Source organism: Anser brachyrhynchus (assembly GCF_964034855.1).
Source record: "Anser brachyrhynchus genome assembly, chromosome: 1".
Lineage (NCBI taxonomy): Eukaryota > Metazoa > Chordata > Aves > Anseriformes > Anatidae > Anser > Anser brachyrhynchus.
The window spans coordinates 90,747,260-90,771,009 of record NC_137694.1 but is presented as its reverse complement, the minus strand read 5'-3'; the positions used below and the strand labels follow the sequence as shown (position 1 = coordinate 90,771,009).

General features: G+C 41.4%; 1 protein-coding gene and 1 long non-coding RNA gene across 9 annotated transcripts in view; one reads left to right on the top strand and one right to left on the bottom strand.

Annotated features, from left to right (window-relative positions):
- Nucleotides 1-23,750, top strand: part of LOC308188157 (uncharacterized protein) — a 112,630-nt gene that overhangs the window by 37,659 nt on the left and 51,221 nt on the right. The window contains exon 2 of one of the 7 annotated variants that reach the window (XM_080576895.1): nucleotides 3,983-4,150. The exons of the other annotated variants lie outside the window; for them this stretch is intronic. Coding sequence (XP_080433021.1) covers nucleotides 3,983-4,150 — 168 coding nt within the window. The remainder of the gene's footprint in view (nucleotides 1-3,982; nucleotides 4,151-23,750) is intronic. 7 annotated transcript variants of the gene reach the window in all.
- Nucleotides 9,127-21,916, bottom strand: LOC308188159. 2 transcript variants are annotated; one of them, XR_013945194.1, is made up of 5 exons: nucleotides 21,554-21,916; nucleotides 19,998-20,102; nucleotides 17,704-17,983; nucleotides 17,275-17,406; nucleotides 9,127-17,160 (listed from the first exon to the last, which is right to left on the bottom strand). It is a non-coding gene; the product is annotated as an uncharacterized lncRNA (long non-coding RNA). The 2 variants fall into 2 exon arrangements; XR_013945195.1 differs by lacking the exon at nucleotides 17,704-17,983.

The window sequence follows — 23,750 nt, the reverse complement described above, 5'->3', positions numbered from 1 at the left end:
TACTGAGGATGCTAATAATGTTTCTTGTCTATCTCACTATTTCATGAAGCTCACAGCTATAATGCGCACCTCTGGCACTACCTTTAGTTTTCCACATCTTTGGCACAGCTTGATGAAACCATCTGGTGGCTGCTAAAAGCAACCTGGGGACTCCAAGTACTCAGACGCTGAGTCACATAAGCCTTATAACTGCAGGAATTTAAGTTACAAACCAGAAAGTTTAATAAATGTTATTCAACACCAAATGAAATGCCTAAGAACCTCTGAGTTCATTTGAAACATCAAAAACAAATAAATAAATAAATCAGAGCAAAAACATTAGCTGCAGAGGAGCTTATTTTATTTCTCCCCTTTTGGCTTTTCAGTGCAGCCAGGAGCAGCAGGGCGAAAAGAAGCATGCGGTTTCTGGGTAGTTTGCTGTTTTCAAATCCCTTCCTTCCTCCCTCCACCTCTGTTATCCTTACTTGCGGCTACTACTATTACTGGCTTTTTAGCTGCCCCTTTCCAATTATCCTGGTACCTCTGGTCACAGATTGCCAGGGTAAAGGTACAGGACTCGGGGGTTCTGGGTGACCATAACCCAAGGAAGAGGGGCAGGAGGTTGCTGTTTGGGATGGGGCCGTGCCTCCAGGCAGACTTTTAGGGGAAAGTGCAGTGGGCTTATATGTAAGGTGTAAATTAGGCTGTACGCTGTAGTGCATAGCAAGTAGCAGGGTGATGTGGGTGTAGGAGATGGAGAGAAAAGAAGTTCTTTTTTTGTGCAGTAGGAGGTGTAGGGGAAGGTTACGCCCCACAGAAGCTGCTGGTGGTACAGGATGCTGTGCTGAGCTTAAGGCAATGGGTTAAAAGAGGCAGCAAGAGCCCCCCTGTGACAACCTATAACGCTGTTAGCTAAGCACATTCATGACAGTATTCCTCAGTTTAGGCATTTGCAATAATGTTTGTTTTTGAAAAGCTGAGGGGAATGTGGGTGAATGAAAGCATAATTCCTGAGTGAGTTCTGTATCATTTTCCATGTATGGCTGGAAATGTAAACATGCTGGGGATGGGGATTAAGTTCAAGCGACTAAGATGCGGAGGCATGAGGGATGTGTTTTAGCCTATTTACAAATCTGAAACAGTAAAAATTAATGCTGAATAAACTAGATCTATGTATAGTTGTTTAGTTTGGGGTTTTTGCTCTCCTGGCTGCAGAAGTTGCTGGTACGACTCCCTCCTTCTGGAAGAACAAGAAAGAGCAGCAAACTTTTCATCAGGCCACAGATCAAGCAGCAGATGGCAACTTTGGATAGCCTCCGATCAGGCTGGCTTGAATTAGAGATGAGCCCCATCCCCTTCCAAGTGAGCACAATGCTAGGCTGAATTGGGAATTGGATCGTGTCTAAACATTGTGTCTGGATTCAAAATGCACCAGAGTTTTGCTGTACCTGATCCAAGGACTTGACTGGAGCCAAGTTCTAATTAGGGCTAGTAACTTGACAGAGACATGCTCTGTGTGTTGCCAGCAGTATCTCTGTGTTACCTATCTCCTGTGCTGATATTTTAGATAAGATAAACTGTCTCCAGGGTACAGCTGGTCTCTAAGGGCTGCCTATAGCTTACTGTTTTAACGCCTGAAAAAAACAAACAAACAAACAAACAAAAAAAAAAACCACGCACTTTGGTTTGGTAATACATTTTTTGTCTCCTTATAACCAGCTGGATGTAGGATGCATTTACTGTGAACAATCTCCTGATAAGTTAAAGCAAGATAATCTTTGAAGCAATCAGTAGCTTTTATGTAGGTGTTTGCAAATCACATGCAACTTGTTGTGCAATACATTTCCCAGTGTATTGCACAGATGAAAGGGGACAACAACTTGACCATGGACGTGCTAGTGACAGAAGGACAATAGTGGAAAAACAATTTCAGAGATATTTGTTAAAGTAGATGACAAAAAACAGAGAAGCCTCTCTGATTTTCTGAGTCCCTCATTTGCAGGTGAACTGCCTGGAGTTTTGCTGCCTGGTGTTACTGTCCACATTTCATAATCCCTTGCAGTACGGTGGAGGGGAAAGTGTTGTGGGACTGCAGAAAATGCAGCTCTGTTTCCTGCTCCCTGATTTTCCATGTGTTCCTGTGATGATAGCTGAGGTTTATTACATAGGCCTAGTGCCTTCATCTTGCTGTTGGCTATCCCACTTAATGTGCTTCTTCACTATTAAGCTGAGCTTGGCTGCAAAAGGATCTCAGCACCTCATTCCTTTTTGAGTTTGCACTCCCAAACCCCTGCCTCAGGAGAGGAGATGTTCTCTCTGGTTAGCAAAATGCAGATGGGCACAGAAAGCCCAAGCAGCATGCTCTCAGATACCTGTTCATTTGAGTGTACCCTTATGTTGATCTTTTTTTGCCCCTCCCTAGAAACTGTTGTTTTATAGAAACATTGCTGTATTCTGCGCACATGCTCTTAATTTATACCACAGAAATATACCAAGCCCAGAGAACATGTACTTCTGAAGCTGCATATTGGCTTTTGCTTCGTGCTGTTGAATCTGCTTTGTGCAGAGGGCAGATCTCAGCCGTGCCGTATCGCAGAGCTGGCTTTCCTGCCCACCCTCAGAGGGGGAAGCAGTCCGCAGCCTCTCCCTGCTGCTTCCTCTTCCCTGCTGCTCACATTGCTCTGGGTGAAGCTAAAGGAGAGAAAAAAACTTCCCACTGGATATGGCGGGACAGAAGTTACCCCATGAGGGCTGTGGCCTTGATCGCTCTCCCCATGGGGGTGAAAGAACAATCTCCTCTCAGAGATCTCATCCTGTAGGCAATATAGGAGTCTGTGGGGTAAGGTATTGAAAGTCTGAGCTTAAGCGGAAGCAAACGCTGTGCAATACTTTAGGCTGTTTTCACATGCGTGGTGTCGGCATCTTGTTAACATGCCAACCTAATTCCACTCTTTTGCTTCACAGACAAGTACCACTTTATTAACCATGAATCTATTATCTTCCCGTTTGAAGGGCTCTGAATGGCCTTGCAGCAACATTCTGCTTTTGTAATCCAACAAGTCTTTTCACATTGATAAAAATACTTTAAGAAATGAAAAGTAAGGTTCAACAGTGACAAAAATTCCAGTCGCTCCTTTCATCCTCCCAGTGTGAGCCAGCAGGTGCAACTTGACATTATTTAAACAAACCTTCCCCCTGCTTTGTGGCAGAAGAAAGGCTTTGGCAAATGCTTATCCTTTGATATGATGTGTACTTGACAAAATTCACAGGGAGATCTGAACTGCTGCTTTGAAGCGAATGCTTATTAGAACACTGGAGCGCTAAAGTGCACTGTGATTTGGCTCAGTTGCAAGTAAGACATCAAGTAAAATGTGCCCATTATGTCAATTCAAAGTCGAGTCTAAACACGTTGACTTCTGAGACATCTGAAGAGAATCTGTGGCTGTGCAGCTCTGCTGCTTTGTTGCTCATCTAATTTGCATTTCCTTCTCTCTCTGTCCATTCCCCTCTGCATTGGCATAAGAGTGGTTGGTGAATCATCTGGATTTCATCAAATATTTTCCATTACTGTATGCTAATTCCCACTTTGAAACCTTCCTTGCTCCCCTTCTCCCCCAAAACGTGCTGCACTTCTAGCTGAACAGGAAAGGGGCTGGGGACCCATCTCTCTTTCTTAGTTTCGGTCTTTTTCCAGCATTGTGCTTGGTCTGTGCAGGTATTCACTGGGGAATATTTGATCTGGAATATTTGGAAAGATACCATGAAGAGTGAGCCAGCAGTGAGGGGGAGAGGTCTCACATTGTGGTCTGGAAAAGGCTTAGAGGTGAAATAAAGCAATATATTTCTTTTACCCTAAAAAGTCTGCCAGAATGCCTTTCATCTTTTGTCTCACATTGCATCTTGAACTTTCCCGTGAAACATTACAGTTCGGTGCAATGTCTTCTTTCTCTCCTGCACGTGAGCAGCCCCTTAGCCTGACGATTGTTTGCTTGTGCATGTCCAGCTGCTTCAGACACGATTCCCAGGGTCTGGAGGGTGATGGTAAGATGCCTGGCTGGCCTCATCCCCAGAAAGGGGGCAACGCCATGCTGTTTGTGGAGGATCTCTCTGATGCTACAGTGCTAAGCGAGCGGAGGCATTTCCACGTACAGCTTCTGGAAGCTGAAGAAATGTAAGTTCATATTTGAAACTTGGTATGAGTTTTTAATGCTGAATACCAGTAATTACCAGAACAATCTCCGTGGATCTTTCTTTTATTCACTTTCACTTGACGTCTTTAAATCAAGAGTTGATAACTTCCTAAAAGATTTGCTATAGTTTAATAAGAAATCATTGTCTTGAAAGAAAACTTTCTGGGGTGGTTGTTAGGGCCTAAGGTGGTATTCACAGGATTAGAGGAAACAACTGTAACAATCCATCCTGGCCTTAAAACGGGCGAGGCATTTTTCCATCCAGAAGTTCTCAACAGATGAAGAACTGCCTCTAGCTGGAGGTGGTGGCAGTTCTTCATTGGTGTGAATGGAGAGGTCATGCTGCTGGCCCAGCCTTGTGCTGCTGGTGCTCAGCAGGAGTGGGTGCATTCAGCCCCTGGCAGGCTCCAGTGCTGCAGGGGATTTCCTAACATGCCCTATCTACCACCTGCAAGCTGGAAGGCTTTCTCCCAGTGCAGTCTGAGTAAGTGAATACAGGGAATGTCATTGCATCAAACATCAGAAGCAAGCAAGTAACGAGAAAGGTGCTCTGAGTTCTTGTTTTCCTTGCTGTTGCAGGAAGCAAATTGCTTGGAAATGTTGATTGTTAAAATGCTCCGGAGAGAAATGACACTTGTTCCTGTTTCTGAAAACTAGCATACATAGCAAATGTTGCATTCTGCTTTGAACATGCAAGCTGCATCTTAAATATTACACCTTACAGCATGTGTAAAGGCACAGTTCTGGATGAAAGGCAGTCTGCTGTGAAGTTAGGAGCAGTCTCACACACAGTGGGGAAATAATATCCACCTGCAAGGCTAGCTGCCCTGGTGAGTGGGTTGGAAGGGCACTTGCAAGTACCTGTGCCCTGTGTGAGGAGGGTGGAGGGCTTTACATGTCTAGATTTGGTGGGTTGGGGCTGTTCAGATGTGGTATTGGACATGCCTCCAGTAGGCAGAGGTCCATCTGCTCCATCTCAAGTGGTATAAAGTCGCAGTTTGAGAAACTGTTTTAGGAGAGCCTTGTAGCTTTCAGGTAATCCTGCTGCCAGATGATCTAATCGCCTCACAGAGTGCACGGTTACAGGTTGCAGTTCATACTCAGGCTGTGTTTCAGACCAGGCTATTTTAAGAGCTAAATCCCTTAGAAGCAGAGCAGGTTACTTGCTTGAAAGCAAATCTGTTGTCAGTAACTCCTGCCCTCAGATGCTAAAGAAGGCATGCCAGTTGTGTCCGTGGACTTGTCAGGCTCCAGGAAGGGCTGGCTGAGCTGTCGAGGTTTGTTAACCTCTTGGCATCAAAACAGTAAACTACACGTGTTCAGCAAGAAACCGCAAGCACTTTGCCTTAACTCAGCGGGATGAGTGTGCTGAGCAAGGAGCCTGGGTATGATGCGTACGTGGACCTTATCTCAGCAAGCAGAAGTGCTGAGCCAATAACGACACGATGGCTTTGGCATCAGACTAATGAGCCAGACTTGCTGATGCTAGTGCTCTCGGGCTTCGGCTCCTGGACGCGGGGCCAGCGCACTGGAGACGCCGAGCCTGTAATAGCGCCGCACCTAATGATTTGGCATCACCTCCGCGAGCTAGAGCCGCCGTGCTAATAACCACAGGGGCTCAGCCTGCCACTTAGCCGAAGACCTGTTAATTAGTGGTGCTAAGCCAGGAGCAGCAGAGAGTCCTGCAAAATTCATATCCGTGACAGCCCTGAAAGATCTTTGCCTCTATTAAAGAGATTAATAGTCTTAGCGCAGAAAGTGAAAACCTGCTGTTACGTCTCTCAGTTTGGCTGTGCCTTGCACCCCTCAGTCTCCCATTTGATAGTGTTGGGTCTGTCATCCCATTTTCAGGAGCTGAAGGAGCCTGGTTTGCCCTTTTTTATATACCTTTTTGCCAGACAGTCTTTTCTTGCATCTAAAATTAGATGCAGCTTCTGAATTCACATCAGACAGAGGCAGAGCAGAGCAGCCGGGGAGGGAAAGTGTGTGTGAGGCTGAATCTAGAAGCCCTTAGAGAAATTCACTGTCAGAGTGGAGCAAAGAAAAACAGTTCTCGTTTCTGAGTTTGAGGCTTTTTTTTTTTTTTTTTTTAATCTACGTACACGAGGCTTCTCTAAGTGGGAAAAGCTGGAAAAAGTTGGGGGGGGGGAGGGGAACAAACAAACTCAAACCTGAATATACTTCTCAAACTAGTTCTTTGTAAAGTAAAATATATTTCATTTCCTCCAATAGAAACCAGGGGAGTAGGAAAGGCGATTTCTCTTTTCCTTATTTTCTACAAGTTTCAGTCTCTTCCGGTTCCTAGCAAATGTTTCTGTGAGTCTGTAAAAAGACGTCTGGGAGGCTCCCAGGCTATCAATATTCAATTAGCATTTAATACTACAGTCTTCTCTTTGCAAATTAAAAACTGTGCAGTTTCCATAGTGACCTAAACAAGATGAAAATCTGCATGAAGAGAAGCTGACATAAGTGAAGATAGCAATGTAGATATCTGTAATGTCTCTTTCTTTTTTTGTTTTTTGTCCCATGTCGTGTCGTTGTCTCCTTCCCCCCACCCCCAAGGTGCATTTTGAGGAACAAACTGTAATCCTGACTTGAAAGGTGTCAGACAATGCCTGGACAGATAGATCCTGGTGTGAAACTCCTTGGGGTGCTCTTCAGCGTTTTCTGCTAATGCTCTAGAGCAGTAAATAGCCAGGGAAAGGCACTTCTCATTTTCAGCTATCCATGTAGTTTCAACAACTTTTTCCTTCTGGCGTTGCTGCTTAAAATGAGGCACATCTATGCTCTACATCTTTCTCTGAAATTTCAGTGACAAATGAGGCTCCCTGCAATGCAGAAGGGGACTCGGTTACACAGCCCTCCATCCCACAGTGGTGCCACTGTCCCGTTAACTGGATGAGCTCATAGCAGAGACCCTGATTTGGGGCTGCATGTCATTTCTGTAGTAGAATCATGTTCTTTCACAAAATTTCTTGAATTCTGCTTTTAAACCAAATGCAGTTTAGACAGCGATAAGCGAATCTAGCCATCTTTATTTTTCCTTTTTTTTTTTTTTTTTTTAAATAATGTTCTTGGAGAGTGTGCCCAGAGATTTGGGGTGAGCGAAGAGTGCTTTGCTTTGGTAGGTGAGCAGATGTTTTCATGCAATGTGACATTTAAATCGCATAGTTTATAAGATGTTTGTGCAGTGCCCAGATCAATGGATATCCCTTTAGAAATAGGAAAATCCTGATTAACATTTGGTTGTTTGTGCAGATGGAGCATCAATGATGCAAAAGCACACGTTCTGTCTTGTGCAAGTCAGCCGTACTCTTCTCTGAGCGGTTCTTCCTGTGCACCTCCAAAATCTCAGTGAGGGGAGAAGTCTTGCCTAGTATTTCCCCTAAAGCACTGGTGCTGTGCTTTAAGCATTAGGCTGGCTGGGACACTGCAGCAGGGACATATCTGTAAGAGATGAATCTCTGCCCTGCAGCAGATGATAGCATGGGGCATTTTTTCCCTGTGACAACAAAGAAAGGCAGGCAAAATCTACTGGAATAGCTTCTGTACCTTTCTGTTGCTCTGATACACTCTTAATTGCATTCTGCATGAGATTCTGCATGGTGTGGATGGTAAAACAAATTAGATATTCCAGCTGCAAAAACACAGCGTACAGAGAACAGCGCACAGTTCAGCTGCGCAAATACAGCGTTGGTGTGACATTATGTTCAACCCGCCTCCCCCAAGGGGTCTCCCTTCTGGGCCAGTGTGGAAAAGGCAGCCGTTGCCAGCAAGGTGCAGTCTGCCGGCTTGGGAAGCAGGACGCTTGCCTTGCGATGGTGTCCAGTTGGGTGCACTTAGTGAATATCAAAATGAAATTAAAAGGAAAAATTAAAGCTGTCAAAATCCAAAAGAAAGTAATACAGAGAAATACAGCTTGATTTGCTTTTGTTGTGCGGGTTTGGTTTTTGGTTTTGAGTAAAAATAGATATCCTTTTCAAACTCATTTAGTTTCCATCAAAGGGGTACTTTCACAGCACAGAACAGCTAACGGGTCTTTCCGTTTTGATCCATTTCAAATTTCACCATATATTTTATTTGGCTTTGTGTATTTCTGTAATTATCATCGCCATCTTTATCTTTTGTCATGGTAGATCCACTGAATAACGCAGCTCCCTGTAAGAGAAGTTCATTTCTTCAACCATAGTTTGGCGTATGTATGTATATATACAACTGTGATGACATATTTGTATCATTCAGAGGTGAGCAGAGAATTAAAACTTCCTGCAAGAAGCGCCTTGGTGATTTCCTTTCCTTCTTATCACCACTGTTGGTAGATGGCTGTTTATAAAATCCTGACTCTGTGGTTTCCAACCCTGGCACTGCATATTGCTGAAGTTCTGGAGAATGCTTTAACCACTGCTTAAAAAGGTGTGTTCGTAAGTGACAGGAAAGTACCTAGGTCTGTGTTCAATCAAAGTTTATGAGATTTTTATTCTTATTATATAATAATAAAAAACAGCGTGAAGGACACAGAGAGTCTCAGTTGTTTGTATTAGAAAAAAAGAAAAGGTCCTCTTGCAGCAAATAGCTGAAAAAAAACCAGCTGAGATGATGTGTAATCCAAATTTTCCTTAATCCAATACATCCTGCATTCTAATCAAAGTGTGCCTTCACAGGATGATTCTCAGCTAGTGTGCATAATTAATTCACTAATGCAAATTGAACAGTCCAGGTGACAACTCCTGAAATAAATAAAAATACCCCTGCAGATAAACTCAGTTTGTTTGCTGTTTAGTTAAATGGTTGAAAGTTCACTCAGTTTCTGTGTGCACATCAAGTTATTGTCTGCTCCGAGGCAGGCCCCATCAGTTGTATTATCCCACAAAGTGGCAACCCACTTATGGTTCATGTTCTGACCATCGGGCTTGATTGATGTCGCTTGATCTTTTCTTTTCCTTTTTTTTTTTAAGCTATTATGCACTCACAGGTCCCATTTACCTCAGCTGCAGAGTAGCCAGGAAATTGCAAAACACAGTTATTAAAACTCTGAAATTAATATCCCATTGACAATACTAATGGAGGAGCCAGGGCCAGAATGGCTGTATAGACCGAACTGTGGTCTGATTTACTGCATCCAGAGAAGACGACTCTCACAGGTCGAAGGTAAGCTGCCTTTGAAGGAGAGTATGAGAGAAGTATGCGCTGTTGTGCTGCCTTTGTCCGCAGTGATCAGAGTTGTTTTATGACCCAAGGTCTAGGGGATTAGGGAAAATTTGAAACCAGATGAGAAGGAAACCAGATATGTTAACAGGTCCGTCAAGAGCATCATCTGATTTTGATTATGTAAAGTGTGCCAGTGGGGCAAGCGGAGTGCAGAAGGCTGTGGGCCATCCTGAAGTCTAAATTTTCAAGAAAACCAATTCACACTGATGGATTTGATACTGAAACTTGGAGAGATGAGAGAAGGTGGTGTCTTGCAGAATCTGATGTGGCTGTTAACTGGAAATGCCAGGGTGAAAACTGTGGTTTTAAGAGGCTTGAAAATGGCATGAAGATCTGTGCTCTCCTTAGGGATGGATGTGACAACTGGTGCAGTATCGGTGATGTCTGCTGTGTAAATAAACACGTTTCAGATAGCTTTGGGCTTATAGGACAGTATCTGCACCTCCCAATATTTCAAAAGAAAGCTCCGAGTGCTGCTTAGACCTCTAAGGGAGGTTACCCAGTGTCCCCTACTTGTGTGTGAGTACAGCCATCCCTGCTGACTGCGTGGCCAGGAGGGTCTCCTGCACCACTGAAGCCAGCACTAGGGGCTGAGCCCTGCATGGATCTACGCTTGCCTCGCTCCCCTGTGTCCCCAAGAGCTCTTTCACAGGGAAAGTGGAGAAGGGAGAGAAGAGCCACTGACTAAACCACCTCATAAAGCCTATAGTTCAGTTTGGGGGATTTTTTTTTTATTATTATTCCTTTCCCCCCGCTTAGTGATTCTGCTGCAGCTGCAATAGTTAATGACGTGCTGAAAATGGAGCTGTTATTCAGCATAGGGGGAAAAAAGCCTTCCCTCTCCTGGCTCCCCACTGGCTCCACGAGTCACTCGGAAGGGTTCGGGTGGGGAGGATATTTGGCTGTTAGCTCAAGCAGCCTGATGAGCAAAGCTTGGGAGTTTCATAAACAAATAGCTAGGCAGCTGCATCCCACCCAGGTTGGTGATGGGAGGACAAACTGTTAGCTCTGCGAGATGTGGCTGGATATCTCCTTAGTCGCTGTGCTCCTGGCTTTCCTCTGCAGTAAGTGGAACTGCAAGCATTCTCCTACATGCAAGCAGGGACTTTCTGTTTAGGATAAAGCCATTTGCTTTGCTTTGCATTTGGCAACCAAGGTGTTGACATTTGTCTTGTTTTGTTTTATTGCACTTCAGTCACAGCTGTAGACATTCTCCAAACCAGTTATTGCTCACAAATAAACATAGATGTGTAAGACATTTGCTAGCATATTTACTTTTCCAGTGTGAAACTAATACTAATGAGTGACATCATTCCTTAGCAGCTGTCTTGGTTGTGCAGCCCTTTCCTGCAAGGATCATGTCCCAAGACTGAAAAAGAACAGATCAAAAACCCATAGAATGATAGCAAACATATACATTTAGCTGAACAATTAATTGAAATAATAAATGACTCATTTCTGCAAGATCATGAGTAAATCTGAAGCCTGGACTTCCTGTCCTATGCAAAGAGCCCTGGGAATGTTTGTTTAAGTGGGAAACATGCTCTGCAAGGAAATGGGTAACCGGGGACCTCAGGAGTTCAAAGCTAAGGTCCTGCAGAAGAAATACCAAAGCCCAAGGGCCATGCCCTTAATTTGTGTACACCATCAGTTACAATTTATATACATCAAAGATCTGTCTCTCGATGCTTGTTCAAATTATTTGATCTTTTTGAGCTTGCAAAAATTGATCTTACTTGATTTTAATCTGTAAGAACTTCTGTCTCTTCAAGCTCCAATGGCAGGTAAAATAATGCGACAACAGTGGCCAGCTGCTTTTAGTTGTCTTGAAACAAAAAAGGTAGAGAGATGTCTAGACAGAGAAGAAATTATCAGAACATATTTAAATATATACATATTTAAGAATAAATCAAAATTGCTTGCCTCATATCACCAGAGGCTCTGGAGAAACAACCCTCCAGTGGTATTTTGTAGAAGCAGCAATCAGTGGAGGCTAACTCTGATCTGCCAATAACTTCAGCAGTGTTTTGGGGAATTAAGTAATAATTTTCTTCAACATGTGTGCTTCCTGAATATGAGAGATATAATCTGACCAAAAAATGACACAAGAAGGTATCTCCAGAATCCACTCATGCAGTATCACATCCCACAGCATGCTCCAGGGGCAACTTGTCGATGGAATCACTTCTTTCAGCAATGTCTAGTGGAGCTGCAGACAGAAAATCCCAAAGAAATGTCAGCGATGCCTGAAATAACAAGAAAAAAGTCATTTTTGAGCTATTTTTGAAGGAGATATCTACTTCTCCAATTGTACGACAATAAAGCTGTCACAGACTTGAGGAGCCAGTTAGCCCCAGGACGCAATGCTTCTGACCTGCATGTTTGCATGTCAGATGTCCAAGTTGTAGCACAATGATCTCCAAGAACACGAGAGCTGAGATGGTCAGCTGTGTTCATCAAAGATGGAGCAAATCTTTGTTTGTATCTACGTTTCTTGTAATTTATGGGAAGTACTAAATGCAGCAGGAAATACAACTTCCAAATTGTTCATGGTTGGGACCAACCTTTGTGGGGTTATCAGTCCTGACAGCACTCTGGGGTACAGCTAGAGGTTTTGGGAAAGCTGGGGGGATAACAGGGTCTATGCTTAAAGGCTATCTGCTGAAAAGGCTTGGCTTTAAACTCTGCAACAATATAGATAACTTCCAAGGACTTTTGGTTATTCATTTGTTGCAGCAGGAGCAGAATGAGCCCTTGAACAGCCCTTGGACCTGAGTGCATCTCAATTCCTCTCTTGGGTGCTCATGCTCGGCACCGCTGGTTAGCTGCCCTTCAAAATTATGTGCTCCCAAAACAGGGTAGAAAAAGTCATTGTTTGTTTGCACTTTTAACAGGGGAAGCCTTTTGTTCATCCATTTATGTGGAAGGATCTATGGTGGGAACGAGCCACCACGGAGACACCTTGAAATGCCTTCAACTTAATGAAAATTTGGTGTACCAGATTCTGTCTGGTCGTAATGGCTCCCAGGAAGATTTTCAACTGTAGTTTCTGTGGTTTAAATCCAATGCCCAATAACAATGTCCACAAAAGATTGCCTATCAGGAGGCTTGCATAAAATGATTTGGTGTTACAGTACAGTTTCTGGTAGACCTCATCACACAGGGGATGTGAACAGCATTTGTGTCCCAAAAGCCTTTTCACTTGTGTGGAGGGCTGACTCTATCTGGTCAACTGCTGTTAATTTCCTTGCTGTAAATGACCTCGTGTACAGCTACTCAAAATTACTGTGCATTTAGCGTGCTTAGTTGCCTATTCTCTGATGGGGCAAAATACCTATTTAAAAAAGAGAAGGGAAAAGCCTGTACTAGCAGTCTGATTCTTACACCAATATGAAAGTTATTTGCATGTTTCAGCAGTGCTCCATTCTGCAGTTTTGCAGCACTGGAACAATTGAAGCCCTCAATGAATTTACAGCTTTATAAGGAATACAGCCAATGTTAACCAAACTGGTTTTCCCCATGACTCCAGGATATTGATTTGAAACACAAGCTCTGCTAGGTTTTGGTTTTTCATTTTTAACCAGGAAGTTTATAATAAAGGAAAAAATACATGCTGCAGGAAAAGAGAGGGCTCTGGTACTTTCCAAGTCAGCATTTACGTGACTCGGGTTCATTTTGAGAAGAATAATTTATAGTGGTGTGAATAAATAATAGCAGTGAGTTCTAACTCTCCAAACACGATACATAATACCCTGGGAAAATTTCCTCTGCTGCGTGCTAATGACTGATTGTTGGCTTTTATGTTGTGAGCCACTGTAACAAGTAAATCATCTGAAAAAAACTGATGTGCTCAGGTTTGTTTAGGCAGCACGTGTCAAACTGCATCTTCAAGTCAGTGTGAGATATGAGTTCAGTTTGCTACAGTGTGGTCTCTTTGCCTGCCTTTGGAAGCAACCACACGAGATGAGCTGCTGAACTTAAAAAAATCAATGGTTTGGTGTGATTTGAGTAGCACAAATTTGCCATTGTGTCAACATTGCTTCTTGTGGAAATAAATACGTATGGACATCAGTTAGGAGCCTAACTCATCTGGGAAGATCATCCACATTCATTTTAAGAGCAACGGTGAAAATATATTCCCTCATCTATTCAATTTGTGTGGAGAAACGTTTTCAAGCTGTCATTAGTCATGCCTTGTTGACTGCTCCTCTAGCTGGATCTGTGGAGGGTAAAGAGCTTTCTTATTTCTCTTCTTGCAGCTTTACTGAAATTACACTTTTTTTCCTCTTTTTTAATCATCCAGGAGGAGGGTGTTATATGCTTCCCTCCTTGCCTACCACTGCTTCTTAGCTATAAGAGAAAAAATTTAAACTTTTTAATAAAAGGAAACTATATAAATTGTTGCCTAGCTTTTCAATTGCATCTTTTCATTGTTGCTAGCAAGCCATCTTTTGAAAGGTAAAGCCGTCTTTCTCTGTCACTTGCAAGGGACCTAAAACGCTCGAGCAAAGTGATAATTGGGCATTGTAAACTTTTCCCTGCCCAGAGGGGCCTAAGTTACTTGTGCTGACTCTCTATGCAAGCAGATTCTGAGTTGTTTTCAGAGAAAAATGAAACAAATATAGTTCAAAGCATAGCCACACAATTTACAGGAACAATGAAAATTTCTCTCCATTCTGATAATGTTCTTATCCCACGTGGCAGATGACACATTCGTCTTGAATTTCTCTTTGGTTGTCCTCATTGTAATACCCAGGCACTGAGGTCTTACTGCTAAACAGGGAGATGCAGGAAGAAAATTGTGGCACTATCAATTTCTGACTTGACAAAAGAACGATTCCTTTCAGTGTCACAAATGAGATTTTGTTTTGAACTGCTTGATGTGAACATCTGCTCTTAACTGGATTAAGAACCCAATCCTATTTTATGGAGGCTACCAAAATCTTTCCCAGTTATGATAATGGCTATGGGTCAATGCAGACCTGAGCCAGTCTTGAAGTGGTGACATGGATTTCAAAGGTTTCATCTCTTATTTCCACTTCTTTGAACCAGACAGTTCCTTTGCTTATCAGTCGTCTTAGTAGAATTGGCTTTTTTCATTTTTGTGTTTTTCCCCCCTTTCTTTTGCCTGTCTTCACAGAAAGATCAGCCTGTCCAGTGAACCAAAGAGAGAAGCTACCCCACTGATGGTAGATAAGTGATAGTATCACTGAATATGTTTTTTGCCTGCTTTAACATCTCACAAAATATTAGCATCATTTTAAACTTGGTATTGTTCTGAGGGGTGGTTTCCTGTCTGCTTTTGAGCTCAACCCTGATCACTGGAGGAGCCAACGCACTCATCTGAATTCAGTATTCAGTGAGCAATTCTATATGGCGGTCATATGCATAACTTCTTACCATCTGTCATCTCTATGGCTTCTCCTGGCCCAATGCAGTTTCCATGGTAGTCAATGGAAATTTTTGAGGCTGATTGCACAAAGCAGTACATCCAGCAGAGGAGAGAAACGATCACTGAAGAACACATTTTCTTTGCCTTTCTCTGTGTTGTATGGAACATGTCGTAATCCCCACCTAGCAGATGGGCACTACCGTCCCCAGATTTGTTCCATATTTTCAAAGGAATGGAGAATTTTAAAACTGGGTCTTCCAAACACAAGTTACTGAAGTCTAACTGGTGCTATTCTTGAGAATAAAGCTGTGGGATAAAAGCAAGGACAAAGCAGGGGGGAAATCAACTAACACAGCAGCATGTTCACAGATTTAGAAACAAAGGTACCTCAGTACCTCCCTTGACAGCTCTCTGCCTCTTTTTCCCATCTCTGAAATGAGCAGGCACATCCATGACCCTTTGCCAGAGCAGTTCCAAATCTCAAATCTCAGTGTTCATAAATCATTTAATTTCCAAAAAGCAAAGAGGAATAGTCTCAAGTTGGATACACAAAACCTACTAATAGGAAATATATATATATGTGTGTGTATGTATGTATGTATGTATATGTATCCCTCTAAATGCTTATATGGTTATGTTTGTTTTAAGAAAGGTATGTGTGTGTTTGATGTGTGATTAATACAAGTCCTCCACTGTTGCTATAGCTTTTCCAGGAATCGAAAAGTTAAAAGATCATGTTGAGCAAGGTTCTCAAATTATTTGAGTGATTATAATCAAGGGCAGAATTTGGCCAGGTACCTTGACTGTGTTGTTATCGTCTGCTTCTTGTACCTCTAATACAAAAGTAATATGAGAGCTAGCGCTTTCAGTCCCTTTGACCCTCTTAAGATTGAGACCGAAACTTCACCAGGAGAAAGAGAGCTGCAGTATTTTGAAGTGATTTTCATAGACTTTTTGACTATTATCTTTTTCTCCTTTCTTAAATTTATTCTTTTTCTGTGACATAAAAATTGCTTTCCCTCCTCTGGAGAGATTTTTCCTATCCCATGCCCTCTCTACTCTCAGCTTCCCTGACCCTCCTTTTACCTTTCTTTTCACACGATACACAATTTGGGTTGTTTTCAAACAAATCTGAACTTTTACTTTGTTCTGATTTTATTTGTGGCCTGAAAAACAAAGCGCATTAACTTGAAACAGATACTGAGCTGCCTATAGGGGTAACTTGTAAAGTACTGGTGCTTGGAAAGTTCCCAAAAGAAAACAAAGCCCAGCAGTCTTGCCTTGTTTGTAAAGCTGATGGAGATCATTGACTCCAAAACCTTTGCCATCTCCTTCCAACCAGCCCCCTAAAATAACAAATACATGGGCTATGTCAAACAGTTATGGTCTTCTGAATCATGAGCCAGACAGAAGAGTGACATTTAGACTGTTCATGCACATAAACACTGGTAGCTCCATTTTGGGGCAGCTCTGTCACGTATAGCAAAGCTGGGCAGATTTACTTCCACTATGAATCTGGCCTGATGTCCTGTAGTGAACAATGGAAGTGATGGATCTGGAAAACAAAGTTGACACCCTGTGGCATTAAGTACCTCTATTTTTATTTATTTATTTATTTATTTATTTTGGCTATTGCTTCCTGATGATATGCTAGGCAATGGTACAAGCAGGAAAGTAATTTTCACGTGCCTGAAGTTTAATTTAGAAAGTAAAGTTGAAGGAACATGTAACAGGCAATGGGACCTGAGACCAGGCTAGGGCAAAAAGTGTGATTTTGTAGTTGTGATGTACTCACAACTCAGTGGCTCAGATCACTTGTGATTTGAATCAGCTTATGGAGCATATATGTGTCAATCATGACACTTTAGCAGTCATTCAGCTAACAAAGTGGAGTAACAGGCTGTAAGTTAATTTTTTTTTTTATGTTCTTGCGTGAAAATAATGGTATTAGCACAGGCAGATCCTGCAGGGTAAGTGTTTCTAATGATAGCCTGGAACAAAGCAATTGCTTGCTCAGAACTGGAAATTTGTCAGTGAAATTTCACTTCACCATTAAAGAAGCTGTGAAATGTCATAGAAAAATGTCACTCTTCAATGATATCGCGCTGTAGATACAGTTTCAAAGTTAAAGCAGAGAAAATTTTGCAGCCTTAATAGGGGTCCCGAGCTCTAACTTGTGCACAGAGCCAGCGAAAGGCAAGGACATCTCTAAATATAGTGCTATCCAATGTTGACAGACACGGACTTTTTTTCCTGCTCAAATAGAGTGATACATAGGAACACTAACAGAAATGCCATTTATTTCTAATTCACTTTCAGATGTAGCAGTAGTGTTTCTGATGTTTCTGCTGGTAAAATCTGGAGATGTGGCTTATGCCTTCATTGTGTTTCCTATTAAAAAAAAAAAAGGAGTGGGGGGAGATAGATTCTTTCTGCTTTCGGTTGTATTTGTCATAGTCTGAATGTCTGTTTGCTAACAATTAAATTCAGGCTTGATTGCCTTACCTCAATCTGTCAAGAGCGATGCTTATCACAAAACACTGGGCAGCTCAGTGCAAGCAGCGTCCTCTCTGCCAGCAGTGCCAAACCTTCAAACAGCAAAAGTTCTTCTGCAAGGATTGATATGCGTTTGAAGGGCTGCATGCCAAAGATACATTGCATATTAGATTTGACTTGGAGCCTGTCATACAAATTAGTGGGGATCTCAATCACAGAATACTTTTTGTTGATTTCCCCTTTGTGCTTACCTCAGATGTGTTTCTTCTTTTTTTGTTTGGCTTTCCCTATCTTTCCTTCTTCCCCCCTCCCTTTTACTTTCTTTTCCTTTGGATACAATAAGAAATGTAGTTCACCTATACAGACATGAATACTCAACTAAAGAAAACAACATGTAATAGGTAGTCATACTCAAAGAAGTGTTTTATTATCTCTCACCTGCTGTACACAATAGATGACTTTGATAAGAAAAGGGATGCCAAGCACCTCATTTCTCTCTTGCGGTAGCGTAGCTCTTTGGAGTGACTCCAAAGCAGGCAATGGCTTTACACTGTTGTAAACACTGACAGGCGAAGCGAGACACCAGCCCTGCAAATTTCCTATCGCAGCACCCTCTGTTCCACTGCATTATGCAAATGTCTTGTGCACGTTCACTGCTCTCAGCATTTCTTTTTCAGGCCCCATCTATATGGAATTACTGAAGTCATCTAGGTAATAACTTGAAAGAAAATAGACTCATTCAATGAAAGATTTTGAAATTGCAATCAGCTCTTGAAAGAGGGAGTGAAATCAGGGATGAGTAACAGATGGTGATGGTGGCTAATCTTTCAGCCTATTATTTTACCATATGGGGGTCTATGCCACAGACTTTCACGCTGAAAATAAAACAGAAATTAATCATTGTGTGACAATATAATATTTAAATAACTATTGCAGTGATATTTGCCTCCATCTAGAAACCATATGCAAGAGCACAGGCTCCAAAACAAGATACAGCTGCATGTAGGCTGTTTTTGTGGTGACAGGCATCATACGACTTCAGAGGAAAAAGAGCTATGCCATTGAGTTTACACAGAGAAAATTAATTTTCTGGCTATGCTAAGAAGTCTGTGAAAGGAAACCTACACAGAAACATTTGATGGACTCTAACAGGAAATGATAACTTCTCTGTGGAGTTAAATAGAATTACATCACATGCACAGGAGTCTATAAGGATGGTTAAGAAGAGAAATGACTTCATTCTGTACTATGTGGGCTGTCGCTCAGCTGGCCTATGTCCACTGGAGAAAAAAGTGCTCTGATAGCTCTTATCAGCTGAGAAGTCTTCTCTGTGGGCCTTTATAACTCACCTCCATTCCACTGTCATAAACATCTCCAAATTTACATATTAAATTCCTGTTAAACTTCATATGGCTCATCTACAAGAAAATTCTCCAAAAGCAGTTGTATCTTTTTTGTTTCTCCTGTAAATATTTCTTCAAAATGCGATCAAGGTAAGACCATTTCTCCATTGGCAAAGCAGAACTAACATGCTAGATTTCCAGTTTATTTTCCTGCTGGCTCTCTTGTCTGTGGTTGAATGTGGTAAGGAGAAAGACCAGTTCCAAAACACTCCTGTCTCTGTCTGACTTACCAGAGTGCATTCCAGAACTCACTCAGGCTTAACTCAGTTGTATTATGCATGGTAAAATCAAATTTAAAAACAAATATTGGGCAATACAAGTTCAGGTGCTGTATGGTCATGACTAGAGAGAAAATAGGCTAAGAATGGATCATATATTCTATACCAAGTCCCATGACCCAAGCATGCAGAAAAAAACTCTTAAGAAGAGGTCAGGAATCAGCGTATCCATCCACTAAATGATCTGATCATTTAGTTGACTGAAGTAGAGAAAACTGTCCTCAAGACAGAAGATGACTAATTGACCAAATCCTATTAATTATTTATAGCAGTTCGATGTGAATTGCAGCCATGAAGTCTTCACTTTGTTTTTTGCTCCAGGCTCACTTGGTCCCTTATCCAGCTCTGCCCCTTACCTAACAAGATGTCAATTCATCCCTACGGTGCTTCACTCTTGGCATCATCATCCCAACATACAGTGAACAAAAGGACATACATGAATAAGAGAAAGAAAAGGCATTCTTGTTCTCCAGACCCAATTGCTATAATTGCTGAGAAGCATAATCTCCTTTGTGGTTTATTTGTATTCAGGTTACATTGGTATTGCATGCAAAAAGGAGATAGCTTTTGTACTGTATTCTTAAAACAGTACAAAACAGTACACTGTAGCAGGAGCCAGAACCACGACTATGCTGCATAAGAGTTTGAGCTCTCATTTTCCACAGTTTGGGCTCAGCCTAACCATGGCTAATGTGCTGAAATACCATGGTCTGTTTGTGAGATGTTGCCAACAGCTGACTCACAACCACGCTATAAACATAAGTAATTGTCATTAGTGGTTTGGAGGTGTATCCTTTGTATATGAGGAATATGAGCAACAAGAAAGCTAGAGTTCAAAAATTAGCCAAGAAATTTAGAGAGGCCGAAGAAAAGCGAAAGTAAAGGTTGCATCTCTGAAAAATCTGTTTCCCTGTGTATCTATTTGGTTCCTTCTATGCAAAAAGGGCATTATCCTGTGTGTGCATGGTAGGAAGGAAATATGTACAATCTGACTGTGTATTTCATGCACAAAGTGCTGACAAAATTAACATGGGGATCCATCACAACTTACAGTGCTGCAACTGGCATCAGTGAACTGGTTTCCTCTGAACTTCTCCTGTGCTGCTTTTTACCCTTTCTCTGCAGCTAGCCAGAAGACACTTTTTAACCTAAAATCCTGTGAGAAGAAAATGTGGGAGAGATCCCAATGAACAAGTCATTGTGTACAAAAAAGAATCAATTGTTATCAATCGTTAAAACATCCATGGCCATACCCTCTTTTCATTTAACTTTCTTTTAATGCTGATCCTTGTGTGACCCAGCATGTTTGATTGTATTTTACATTACTATTCAAAGTGTAAATGAGGCCTCTTATACTATCTTTCAAATTAAAGAGTGAAAGTGAGTTGAACCACAAAATGGTTCCAAATAAAATAGTTGGGGTTAGAAACTCTAAGATGACTCTAAAGTTTGTGTTATTTTTTTCTTGCATTCCCCAGATTCTGCAATGTATTCTTCACTTGGCATTTCTTGAACTTTTGTGTTACCTCTAGCCTTCCTTTCAAACATCAGTTATCATTTTACTCCATGAATTCAAGTAGAGGTTTAAGTATTTGTAATGTAATAATAATAATGATATGATATTATTTTATAATACAAGCATATGTATAATATAATAATAATAAAATTATAAGACAATAAACTTGAAAAATAAGCATAAAATAAAGCCTTACTTTCAATTTAGGAAGGGGGGAAAATTTGGTGTAAAAGAAATCATCTGTTTAGTACTGAGAATGTTTCCTGGATGGCCATGTTGAACTACTTTACAGCAGGGTGCCACGCAGTACCAAATTTTAAATTAGTGTGAATTAATTAAGTGGTTTGGTACCACAGTGCCAAATTTTAAACTAATGTGAATCTTTTCTTTCCTTTTTTTTCCTGAAGACCTTGATCATACAAACACTACTACAGTAAGGGCCTGTAGTGCTACACTAAACCTTTCTGCTGGTTCCTAGAAAACAGTAAGGAAGAAAAAAGAAATGTTTTCAGTTAACAGAAGAGAACCATTTTACTCACTTTTCAGTATAATCCTGCCTATTGTGTTTGTGAAACATACTTGAAAAGGCATAAGCTGAAATTACAGTCTTATCATCAAAACAGACTGATTCATGGTTTATGTGCAGCTAATTGCCTACTATTTAACCCACTTCTAGCTGCATCCCCATATGCAGCCTGTTTCAGTCTTTAAATGTTTTTGAGTTATTTGAGGAATATTAATTTGTTCCTCAACCCAGAAGGGTGCCCAATTGTTCGGTCAGCTGTTAAAAAAGGGAAAATAGTCATTTGCACCAGGCAGCTTTCTTTCTTCCATTTGATCAGATTACAAATGATTAATCAAAACTAAAGACTTCTCATGCACAGGCAGTTCTCCATATTTGAGGAGTCCACATTATTTAACTCAATATATGCATTTTGTGAAGTGTCATTTGCTATTATTATGCATTATTTATGCAGTAGCAACCCCTGAATCAACTAACTCATACACTGCTTTAGCTCATACCATCAGAGCTTGTAGTCTAAGCAGGAACACGTAAACCCTATATTATTCAGGTAAGGAAAGTTTATTACCTTTATGTTTATGAAGTCTTGGTTCTCCTGTGCACTGTAATCACAGGTGTCTTTTACTACCAGGACCAGGAAGTGAACTTGCATCCTTTTCCAAAGGACTTCAGACTCTTGCAGCCTGAACATGAAATTCTTAAAGAGCTGCAGAAGCTGTAATATATTGTGACTTTCATTCTGTTATGTTACAGTGTATTTTAAAGCAATTCAGGACAGGTTGGCAGCTGCTAGAAATCAGTGTATTGCTCTTAAAGCCAAATGAGCTTCATTTGTTAGCAGAGCTTGCTAAGGACTTGGCCTCCACTGATTCCTGCTGAGGAAGACGCTCAGTGTGCTACACGATTTTGTAACACTTCAGCTGTTTCAAATGTGGGTTCTGTGTTGCTTAGGCCATTTGAACCTCTCAACCTCGGAATAAAAAATGAATGAAGCAAATATGCCAGGTTGTACTTAATTGCTTGTCAGGACCAACTTAGAAGAATCCTGCTGCCAATATTAGTAGTTCCTCTGAATGGGCAATAAAGACATTTAGAGAACAAGCCCATCACAGGTGGTGATTTGGCTGTTCTCTGAAGCTGTTTGCTCATAAAAGCAAACAGGTTGTGATTGTCCTCGTGGGGGAATAATGCTTCTGTGTTTCAGGAAGTCTCTTTCCCTTTGGTGTCTGTTTCCCTCCAGCTTGATAGTGGCACCTGATTATGTCTCTCTGTGAAACTTGGTGAGTTAAGGGTTCAAACACCTCTGAAGAATTTGATCTGAAGAAGTCTTTGCTTGTTTTCATCCTTCTACTCAAAGTTTGTGTGAGCACCATTAGCATTTGTTCTTAATGAATCTATAGCTGCCCTGGAGCGAGCAAGGAGGTATTCTGGGTGGAAAGCCCAGCATCAGCACTCAAACTGAGCACTGAGTCTGGCTTTGTACACCATGACCCTTCGAAGAGCAACTGAAACGCAGTTTGAAAGTCCACGGTCCCTCAGGGATTCTGACCCATATGGTGCGAAAATGAAAGATGGCTTTTCTAAGTACAGGTTCATTCTCAAAGGAGCACGAGGGTCAGCTTCACAGTGCTGTATGCAGCTACTTCAGTAAATCACAGTGGTTTCCAAGAGCCTCCAGCTGTGTTACAGCTCTTCTGTTGCTACTCCTGGAATATTACTGGAGAGAAAGGAAGCGTCTTACACAAGGGATGTGATCCTATAAATGTCACTGCTCTGAAATTGTCTACAGGGAAGCACTTTTTTTGGGTGGAGAACTTTGGTTTCTACATCGGTAACCAAAATTTCTCTGTCTTTCTGTGTTGGCTTGGCCTGATGCAGTAGCAAGGAACAATGTGGGAAAGAACTTTTTTTTTGCCAAAATACAAGATTTTTGTTGTTCCCTGTCTGAAAAGTAATAAATGAAAATAGTTGCAAGACAATTTAGAGGGCTAATTCACCAATATGTTTCTCTTTGCTTACTTCACTGAGCCCTATCAATAGTGCCTCAGACCTAAAACTTTTGTGCTTTAATAAACAGAAGTTGCAAAAAAAGTGACATAAGACAAAAAAAACAGGCAATTATTTTTTTAAAGACAGTAGATGCACATTAGCTATAGCTTCCATCTATCCGTCTCTTATGTTAATGTACAATCTAATTTTCTAACCTTAAATTCATTTTGAATCCTGCCTCTTTAATCTCTGCAAAATTTCTGATGGTGACCTCTACTTCTTGCATAATTACTGCTAACGAAAATCTTACAATGCCTCACTGAATTGAAAAGCTATTTAAATACCTTTCATCCAGCCCCAGGTTTGAATTCCCCATTGTCTTTGGTGTGCTTTTTCTTATAGTGACAAGCTATGAGTGTTAACGAACTGGCTGCACTGGAGAATCAATTAAGCTATGTACTACAGGTGGAGGCTGAGTGAAAAACTTCATCCTAAATGCTACCCATATTCCCTTCATTTGTTATAGTAATATGCTTGCAAAGGCAAGAATTTTTGGAAAAGGGGAAGAAAATTGGAATTGATGTTTTACCCTCTTTCTCCTCTTTGCACAATTAGCGTAGCCTTTTTGTGCTTTATGTGATTCAGTCTTACTTGGGTGAGGGCTACGTCTGGGAGAGAAAAGAAAATAAGATGTGTAGGCAACTTTTTGGTCAAGCTGCCTTGGTTTGAATGATTTTGTGCAGGGCTAAATCAGTGGGAGATACTGCCCAAAATGT